Raw genomic sequence first — 11,360 nt, forward strand, 5'->3', positions numbered from 1 at the left:
AGGCTTCGTCAGTTGATCTAATTTATCTTTAATAGCAATGTTATCACTAACCACTTCTTTGACTGGAAAACGGAAGCCTGGCGAGCTCTGGCCCTAATCCGGGGTCGAACCCTTTTACGCTTCATTAGGCTTCAGTTCGCACACCAACTAGCTTTCCCCCCAAGAATACCTCTCTCCCCAAAAAGTACCTGACCCGTGGGTAAGAGAGGAGGATGACTTTGGTGCTCCGGTGGGGGAGGGGTGCAAAGGGCAATGGCTTTGGGGGAGGAAACACTTCCGTTACTGAGAGGGCAACTGATGGGATAGTGACCTTCCTAGAATTGAATTCTTATTGTTGAGATATTAAGTTAAACGAAATGTATTGCAGCCAATTCTTTGAATCACTAGAGTAATAGCATAAAGACGATTCAGGAAATGAGCTAGCTATTTCCGTCTTAAACTTAAGCATGAGTAATATATGGACGGCTCAGGAAATTACCAAATAGTTTCTAATACATAGTTGTTTCTAGCCTTTATATTTTCTGTTCCCTTAGTGCACAGTTTTTTTTTACAATAAAAACCAAAAACTTAGCTGTTTTTGTGAATTTTATTATCAGTTCATTATTATTGTATATTTATTATTGTGAATTTTATTTTATATATTTGATTATCTATTTAGTCAATCCAATTCATAAGAACAATAAATAGTTTTATATACTAGTTGAGTTCACAATAAAAGTATCTTTAATTTGGACCGTATTTAAATAATGATGATTAAATTTAAAATAATAACGTAGGCCTAGTAACTAGTGTTGCATATACAACATTCGGTTGTGAATTTTCTTGTGCTTTGCCTTGAAACAAAAATTAGTTATATATGAGCGGTCTCTGGAAGATCACGCGGGTTTGGATGAATAGTTTAATGGTGCCTATTGATTTGTTTCTATTGTTTCCGTACAAATTGATCAGTTTGTTAAGCGAATTTCCTATTCAAAGGTATAGGCTATTAGCTATTACCGGAGGTCTCATGGTAAGACTCCCAGGACCGATTTACTTTTTCGTTTTGAAGGGTCATAACAGCCAAAAACACCACCCGTCCACATTTTTAGATATATGTCCATCAGCACGATAACTCAAGCAAATATAATCTGATGTTGATGAAATTTGGTATAAACGTGTAAACTTTAAACGTTAAATAATACGTAAAATAGGGATTCCCCGTTTTTGACCCTAAAACATACAGTTTTCTATTTCTTTCTAAACCATTTTGTAGGGCTTATAAAAAAAAAAAAACATTTAGTACCACAAAGCGTTGGTTGTACGCCTAACGGGGAGATAAAATTCAATAATAATGGTAAAGTAAATATTACTCTATGTTATTTTTATTTTTTTAATCAACTGTTGTAGTTTGCTTGTTTATTGACGGATATTGTACCTAATACAATCGGGGAAATTTGTTTATTTCATACCAAGCTATCGACATTTTAACCAGCAAACACACCTCTTTACTATCACTTTAGCAGCAAACTTAGGTAATCATTAAATCACTATCATTAGACAGTTTTAAGGGAATACTTTTGTGTAAATCTTGCTAGGTAAGCGAAAATTAGCTTAGTCTGCAGGTTTACTGCGACGGGTATATTTTATTATGAGAAATTGAACCAATAAAGACAATAATTATAGATACCAAAAACTATCAATTTGTACATTACACTTACAACTAACTCACTATAATAAATTTGATTCCGATGAGAAATCAAACTACGCAATTTAAAAATCCCCGCCGCAGCAAACCTGCAGACTAAGGAAATTTTAATTTGCATGTTTGGATCTCCATGAAGAACTGGTAATATTGCAATGAGTACAATTTTAATATATTTACTTATATACATATAAAAAATGTTAACGAATAGTGGTTTTGGCCAGTAGGGTGCCAAAATTTAAAAAAAAGATATACTGGTCCCGGGCCCAGGTCTTACGATGAGACCTACGGTAATAGCGTTTTACTTAATTAATTATCACTTTTACAATTCTAATAGATAAATTACTACATCTATAAAATGTTATAAAATTTACATCTATTAAATGTACATTAATAAATATATAAAATGTTCATGTTCGAAAAATTATCTACTTACTGCATTCAATAAACCAAAATTAACTCTATTTTCTAGGCCTATCACATTATATTAGCCTAGTTAGAGGTGTACTTATCTGATGTATTTGTTCTTGAGCATTCTTTTTTCCCTATGCCGGTTTAAATGCGAAGTTTAATGTAACAACTATTCCTTCAGTTAAATGTTAACTAGATTTTAAACAAGAGAATGACCATGTATTTTTCACCTTACAGCAGCAAATGAACAGTTTATAATTACTAAACATGAGTTGCGGGTCTAAAGTAGTTCTCTTGCTCCCTAGAAAATAAAACGCCTTTTAGTCCATAGGGAGAAAAAGTCAGCTGTTGTAAACTTCCACTTAAACAATCACATGTATCGAAATTATGAATTGACTGAGTTTATTGGTTGTAGCTTATAGTTGCCTTCTTTTTTCGTCTTTTTGAAATATAATCCCAAAATTTAGAAAATAATTTTTGGTGACTACCCGTCACAATATCAATAGCATAATATGTTATGTGCTACCATGCTGTTACCATGCTGTACCATGCTGTTCCGCAGCGTTAAAATAAATATTGTATCCGAAAAATAATCAAACTTATGATTTTTTATTGAGTAATCCAGTATCTTAATCTTAACTGATTCAAACGATCAATAGCTTAAATTAAACCCTATAATTTGTTGATTATTTTGAGTACATCTTAAATAGAAATAAGAATTCAAAAATGTTGGTCGACTAATACAGAAGGTAAATATATGCCGAAGCTTGATGTGAAATCCTTGAAAATCCAAATTTAACTCCCATAAGAAATACATAGGAAGCGAAATTCGTTTACGTATAAGCCGAGTGGGATTATAGATAAATATATTACGCTGCTTGATGGCTAATCCGTGCGTGCATACCTTCAATTTGAGACCTCAATCATAAAATGCGGTCGGGTAGAAGAGGCAAACGAAGTCGGAAAAGAAAAACCAAATTTTTTTAAATATATAAGATACTCATATAAACATGGGAAACTCTAGAGTCTAGAGCCACTGGGGCGGAGCCCGAAATTCGTTTTTGGGATAAGAGTATCTCTATATGTTAAAAGTGAATGTGAGCTATCATCAAGCCAAATTTCAACCCTGTCGGTCTAGTATTTTTCGCGTTCATCACCCATCAAACATCATCACAACAAACATCAAACATCATCCATCCATCCAAACTTTGTTACTTATAATATTGTTAGAATAAGCACCGGTTAACATATGGATTTTCATTTTAATTTACCAAATTAAATTTACTAATCATCAATTGGTAATTTTTTTTTACACAACACGAGCATTACTATTCGGTACTAAGCAAAGTATAATTTGAATCAAATGTATCAGTTTTAACTGAACTTAAATATAAAATATGTGCTGTGTTTAATTTAAAACATTACAGTTTAAGTGACGAGGGAGTAATCTCTTGATATTTATTTCATTTCACTAACATTATAATAATATATCCACCCCACATGGCATATAAGATCTGCATGGTCCATCCCCCCTACACTTCATAATTTCGTGGAACTGCTACAGGAAGCTGCCTATGATTCATCTAGGGGTACTTAAGCAAGGCCAAAATCTCATCCCCATTCATTATCGTTCTCCACACCCCCAGTGAAACAGTTCGGTATGGAAAGTGCGTTAGAATTGAAATCTGGCTTAGTAGGCCAAGAAAACTTATGTTTAGGCGGGTTTATTTACAGTAAAAGCAAAATTAGTGCGAACACTATCCGTTGGCGTTGTGCTAGTAGAGCTAAGTTTAGTTGCAGTGGTGCAGTTACTACGACCAAAGAGATCCCGGTAAGTAAAATATACCTGCATATTTTATTCTTTTGTGATCATAAATGTATTGTGTGTCAGTTAATTTTTTGTTTAGTATGTGTTACAATATTTTTGGTAGTATATTTTACCTATATTTCAATTCGTAGTAGTTTTCTGTTTAAAATCCTAGACGTAATAACTTAATAAACACATCTAGAGTGTCTGTCAATGCAATCCCTTATTAAAATTGTAGTTAGTGTGTACCTGCCTATATTATTTCGAACAAAATAAAATTGCATTATTAGGCCTACATCGGTTAATAAGTCTATCTAAACACCTTAGGTTTTATAAGAGTGGAAAGATAAATTTTAAGATAATTTTCAATCAGGTAGTAGTGTAAGGTAATTGGCAAAACACACGAGTCTTTTGGGGAATATCGAAGCCCCAATTTTAGTTTAGGGTTTCAGTTTTTTTTTAAATTAAGTTTTATTTTTTTTTATCCAGCAGCCAACGTAAACATTATAGACTAGCTTTTGCTATAATACCATTTGCTTAACGTAACAGCTGTAAACATTCAGCGTTTGCGACACAAATTCAGTATTTTGATAAAAATGAAATAACATACGTAGGGTTGATTTATTTATACTATGTGTAATGCTATATTCATTGATATGTTCATTTATTCGGTAAGAGGATGACAGATTATTTTAATAGACATAGTAATGCACTAGATGTTCTATTTTTTTAGCAGTCTTTAAAATCTTAAGTTCGTTTTAGTGCAATATAATCTGTTACAACTAGCACCTGGTTGAATGTAAAAATACCCCCGCCGCAGCAAACCTGCCGACTAAGCGAATTTCCATTTGTCTGAATTGATTTTCAGTTAAATATATTTTAATAACATTAGGTTTAACGAGTACCTAGGTTTGCTGCTCAAGGAAACTAATAAAGTGTGTTTTTGAGTAAAATATTGATAGCTTAGTACAAAATAAATAAATTTGCCATAATAATAATAATCAAAATATATCCATAAAAACAAGCAAACTAAAACATTTGACAATATTCTCCATAAGAATAACATGGGAATTTTAAATTTGCAATTTTTTAAATTTTCTCCGTTACTAATAACCGAACAAAAATACCTTTCCATACTTAATTATTTGATTTTTTAATCTCTTTAAAAGGGCCTAAGAGAAATTGGGAAATTTTGTGTTTTGAAGGTCAAAAGTGAGAAAAACCAATTTTTACCCCATAAAACCCCCCGTAAAGCCCCGTTCCCATGGTCCGATCATGCTGGTTCGCGAACTCATTCAAGTTTATCCCGCTTTACACCTTTAAACCAAATTTCATCAAAATCGGACAAAATTTACTCAAGTTATCGCGTTCACGGGCGTATATATATATATATAAATCTATATATATATATATACATATATAAAAATTTGAACGAATGGTGTTTTTTGCCTCTGAGGACATCAAAATGAAAAAGTAAATCGGTCCCGGGTCTAGGTCTTACCGTGCCACCTACGGTAATAGCTACTTCCCTATAGGGAAATTCGCTAAAATGCATATTCTATAGAACTATGAGGTTAGTTTATTTACTCTGTGATTTTGTCATTGATTATAGGAAATAAGTAAGATTCTATATTCATTGCTGTATACGAATCGAAGCTACAGTTTTCAAAAGAAAGCTTTGAGAAAATATTTTTTGCTAGGCCTATTTCAATTGTTGAGGGAAGGTTGGGAAATAACAATGATCACATGCTTTAATTAATCTTGGCTATTTATTCTAGACTAGCTTTTGTTATAATAGCATTTTGCTTAACGTAACAGTTGTAAACATACAGCGTTTATGACACAAATTCAGCATTTGGATAAAAATGAAATGACATACGTAGGGTTGATTTATTTATACTTTGTATACTGCTATAATCATTGATACGTTCATTTATTCAGTAAGAGTTTGGCAGATTATTTAAATACATATTGTAAAATACTTGATGCTCTAATTTATTTCTTAGTGCAGTCTTTAAAATCTTGGGTTTGTCTTGGGCGCTTTTTCACGTAAATAAGATTTTAGAATACCCACCATTTATGTTTTCTGTGATTTAGACCAGGGAAGAAATATCTACCTAGGGTTTGCGTCATTGTATTTCTTTTGTCAGCCCCTTCAAAATCCAAAAATAAAGACCAGTGAATCCTTTTTAAGAAATGGTTAAATCAATTTGAGAACTTGTAAATTGATTATTAAACTCAAAATTTTGCTGATTTCTTACTTGGATATTTGTCTTAAATACAATTAATTGCCAACCTCTCAAATTCAAACCACTCTTTCTGAAATCAAATTAAACATTTCCAAATGCTATACAATACTTTCTCAAATGCAATTCAATCTTCTCAACTACATTGGTTAATTTATCAAATTCGACTAAATAATTTATTTCACATTCGACATTTTCTAAAATTTATACAATTAATAACTTCTCAACCAAATGTTGGAAAGATATATGTAGTTAAACTGTGGACCGGTTGTTTTCCCTATATCATTTACTTTTCTAGCTATATGCTAAAACATCTTTGGCATCTACAAAAGGTTAAATAAATATTTTATTTAAATTAAAAGGGTTAAATAAAGCGTAAACAATTTGGTTCAAGTACAAGTTCAAACGGTATCAGCAATCTGACTCATACTAAGCAGTAGCAGTAACTACTGTATGATATTTTATAAGGAAAAACACAAAGGTTGCAATAACTTTTGAATCGTAATTTTTACAGCAATGGGTGGTAAAACCCGGAACTCAAACGTAAAACTGAGTTATTGACATGTCATTAACATACTATGCATTAAGGTTCATTACATAGCACACAAATTGCACTACAGACTATTTTTTTAGTTACTACACTTTAACTATACCTATAAAGGTTACTTACAGTCTTCGCAATCCTGTTAATTGAGCACTACGGCCGTTTCGGAGATAACTCCATCGTCGGGTGCGTAGTCATTATACACTAATCTGAGCTATTTACATATTTACATTTTTTACGTGGTTTCTTCATTTTCATTGCGTCAAAGTTTAATAAATAGTACATACAACACAAAACACGAACACGACACGAAAACATTAAGGCACGTGCACGGCTAAAGCGGTGAGTCGGTCGTCAGTTTTTAGCCGTGCACGTGCCTTAATGTTTTCGTGTCGTGTTCGTGTTTTGTGTTGTATGTACTATTTATTAAACTTTGACGCAATGAAAATGAAGAAACCACTTAAAAAATGTAAATATGTAAATAGCTCAGATTAGTGTATAATGACTACGCACCCGACGATGGAGTTATCTCCGAAACGGCCGTAGTGCTCAATTAACATGATTGCGAAGACTGTAAGTAACCTTTATATTTATTACACGCAATCTGCCACACTGATTAATCTTTAACTATACCGCATTGTTATGTTGTTCAATTGTTATAAAAGCTCTTTATTTTTTTCTTAGCTTAATGTGTTCTTAGCATTACGTTTAAATACTCACTTCGCAGCAAGCCTGCAGACTAAGGGAATTTAAAATTGTCTGTATGAATGTTCGTAAAAATTATAGAGAAATTTGCGAAATCAAATCAAATACACTTTCTTAACTCTACTCACATTATAGGCGTTCATATTATTATTATTCTTGTTGTTTTTTTTTAGCCTTCGCATCCAACCAACTTCAAGGAACACACCCACCCCCCCAATGAGGTGACGAAAGAAGTGACGACGGTTCGATTGGCACTCCGTGAAGCATCTCAACGAGTAGACGTTAAACCAGTGCAAGCCCTGTAGTCCAGGAGCTGAGGGGGGTTGAGCATGCATGAAAGTAGTACGCAATGTTATTGCTGATTATTGTAATATGGACTATGGTGATCAAAATTACGTATGTCGCCTATTTCAAAAGTGGTCGATAAGGTGGGGGGGAGGGGGCAAACATGGCGGTTTGCGCTATGCGTTAAAACGCTGATAGTTCGAAAACGGTAAAAGATAGAACATCGGTTAAAACGTCGTTGTAATCCTAAAAATGTGGACAACAATAATGGTCATTGGGTCCGAGGTCGTATCTCTAAAAATAAACAAGTTATTGTATAAAATATGTAAAAATGGACTTTTCGTGTAGTTTTTTTTACCGAAAGTAGAATTAATTTGTGAGTATCGCAAAGAAGTAATATCAAATATCTTTGCTGATAGTTGTAATATGGACTGTGGTGATACGAAATACGCATGTCGCCTACTTTTCAGGTGGTCGAGAACTTGGGGGGAGGGGGGCAAAGATGGCGGAACGCGCTATACATCGAAATGACTGTAGCTCGAGAACGGTACGAGATAGAACATCGGTTAAAACGTAGTTTTAATCCAAAAAATATTACCAATAGAAAAGGTCATTGGGTAAAAAGTCGTATATTAACTAATAAAAAAGTTATAACAATAATAAGTTTAACAAAATCTACATCGTACAGCTATTTGTTTTTCGAAAATCGTATGGATTGTTGATAAATAATAGTGTAATTACTTAATTACTCGGCTAAATATTAACTAGATGCATTTTCTTATAAGAAAAAAATATATTATTACGAATACATATGGTTTAAAATGTAAAACACGGCCTCCAAACGCCTTGGGGTTCGTCCGTTAGGTTGCGTTATAATTGCTGCTGTTTTTAAAATAATGATTGCTTGTATTTTGTATTTCATTATACACTGAGTATATAAATGAAATAATGATAAATAAATAATCAAACAAATAAGATAATAATTAAATATGAAATATAATATATAGTAGTTTAATTCCATTGTAAATATAAACACCATAAACTTTAAATTTCTTGACCGCTCTCATGCATTAATTATATATAGATGTATATACATTTGTATCAAAGAAAATATTTACAATTTTTTATTTGTATTACAGGTGCTAAGAGAAATTAAAAAGGTACCTATTTAAATTCAACAAATAATATGAACAACCAGTGTAATTGTTAAAGATAGAATGGAGAGGTTTGCCGTATTTTTTATTATAAGGTATTTACTTTTGTAGTAATGTTTTTTATTTCATATAACTGTATTAAATAAGAATCTGTTACATAATCATATTGTAATAACCCACAACATTATAATAATTAAAATTGGATTTGTAGTGGTAGTCTGTATTATGCATTTGATTGCGGCCAAACCCCAAGTATTATATGTAGTTTGGAGGCCGTGTTTTACATTTTAAACCAAATGTATTCGTAATAATATATTTTTTTCTTATAAGAAAATGCATCTAGTTAATATTTAGCCGAGTAATTAAGTAATTACACTATTATTTATCAAAAATCCATACGATTTTCGAAAAAAATAGCTGTACGATGTAGATTTTGTTAAACTTATTATTGTTATAACTTTTTTATTAGTTAAGATACGACTTTTTACCCGATGACCTTTTCTATTGGTAATATTTTTTGGATTAAAACTACGTTTTAACCGATGTCCTATCTCGTACCGTTCTCGAGCTACAGTCATTTCGATGTATAGCGCGTTCCGCCATCTTTGCCCCCCTCCCCCCAAGTTCTCGACCACCTGAAAAGTAGGCGACATGCGTATTTTGTATCACCACAGTCCATATTACAACTATCAGCAAAGATATTTGATATTACTTCTTTGCGACACTCACAAATTAATTCTACTTTCGGTAAAAAATCTACACGAAAAGTCCATTTTTACATATTTTATACAATAACTTGTTTATTTATAGAGATACGACCTCGGACCCAATGACCATTATTGTTGGCCACATTTTTAGGATTACAACGACGTTTTAACCGATGTTCTATCTTTTACCGTTTTCGAACTATCAGCGTGTTAACGCATAGCGCAAACCGCCATGTTTGCCCCCTCCCCCCCACCTTATCGACCACTTTTGAAATAGGCGACATACGTAATTTTGATCACCATAGTCCATATTACAATAATCAGCAATAACATTGCGTACTACTTTCATGCATGCTCAACCCCCCTCAGCTCCTGGACTACTGGCGACTACTCTTCGGGATACCCCGGACTACGTGAAGGCTCAGCTCGGAAAACTCTCCACCATCAGACGAGATTTGCGGAAGCAACGTGAGAGATCTCTCCCTGCCCTTCCAAGGAACGTCACCAAGTTGGATATTTCACCAGAGTTTGCTGTGACTGGAGGAGAGGATTCTCGGCCCTTCCTAATCCATGACAGCGGCCCTCGTAGAGACAGGTTCGTCGTTTTTGGAACGCCAGAAAATGTTGATATCTTAGGGAGGGCAAAAGTGTGGTGCATGGACGGAACTTTCAAAACATCTTCAAGACTGTTTCAACAGTCGTACGTAATACGTGCAATCGAAGACAATGTGTGTACGACATGCATTTATGCATTCATGACAAACAAAACCGAAATTATGTATAAGGGGGTTTTTGCAGTTGTGCTAAATCAAATAACTCAGCGGGGGCATGCATCACGTCCAGAAATAGTTATGATGGACTTTGAGAAAGGGGCCATGAACGCGGTGAACAATGTTTTTGGTAGTGGTGTACAAGTGAAGGGGTGTTTTTTTCACTTATGCCAGAGCACTTGGCGGCACATCCAGGGGAACGGGATAGTGAAACTCTACAAGAGTCGTCCTGACATCAAGCTCCACTGCGGTATGCTGGATGCTCTGGCCTTCCTACCGGTGGCAGATGTACCAGCTGGAATGCTCTTCCTTTGGGCGTCTGCTCCAGTAGAGCTGGCAGACATCCTGCTATACTTCGAGCAAACGTACGTCGGGGGACAGGTCGGCACCAATAGTTCAGCTCCCTTTCCTCCTCCTGTGTGGAACATGAATACCATTGTTCTCCAGGACCTGCAGAAAACAAACAATTTCTGCGAGTCTTGGAACAACAGGTTCCAGCACCTTGTGGGTTGTACAAACCCATCATTCTGGACGGTCCTTCGAGCGATTCAGAAGGACGAGGCTCTGGAGCGCACTAGTCGACTGCTACCATCAGAACTACGACAGGTGAATAAAAAAGAGCGGGCTTTAAGAGAAGTAATTAAGGAAAAATGTATCGAGTACCGCTCAGGTATAATGAACATGGAGACATTTTTACTCCAGGTTGGCTCGAAGATGAGGTTTTAAGGTCTATGGGCGTAACTGTATATATTGTAAATACCTATACTGTTATTAATTTTGTAATGTAAATTATTTTGAATGAATTTAATATTTCAATGTTATGCACTTAATTTATTTTTTTTATCTTTTTAAAAAGTTAGTTTGTATACAGTATTATTTGTGTTTGTAATCATTTTTTCTATGTTTGGTTTCTTTTTGGTTTGTTGTAAAATTTAATATCCTTGTAAATATGTATAAGCGTAGTTTTATATATTGTTGTACAGTACTTTTTTTTAAATTTGATATTGTAAAGCGTTTTCAAACAATCTTATAATTAATATACTCTTATTA

General features: G+C 33.8%; 1 protein-coding gene across 1 annotated transcript; it reads left to right on the forward strand.

The window, feature by feature from the left end:
- Positions 1-8,865: 8,865 nt before the first annotated feature.
- On the forward strand, positions 8,866-11,036 carry LOC129000715 (uncharacterized). The gene is made up of 2 exons (XM_054427690.1): positions 8,866-8,878; positions 9,910-11,036. The coding sequence occupies exons 1-2, from the start codon at positions 8,866-8,868 to the stop codon at positions 11,034-11,036; spliced, it is 1,140 nt and encodes a 379-aa protein (XP_054283665.1).
- The last annotated feature ends 324 nt before the right edge of the window (positions 11,037-11,360 follow it).

The sequence above is a fragment of the Macrosteles quadrilineatus genome, unplaced genomic scaffold (genome assembly GCF_028750875.1).
Source record: "Macrosteles quadrilineatus isolate MER2022 unplaced genomic scaffold, UCM_ALF_1.0 Scaffold_1__1_contigs__length_201487025, whole genome shotgun sequence".
Lineage (NCBI taxonomy): Eukaryota > Metazoa > Arthropoda > Insecta > Hemiptera > Cicadellidae > Macrosteles > Macrosteles quadrilineatus.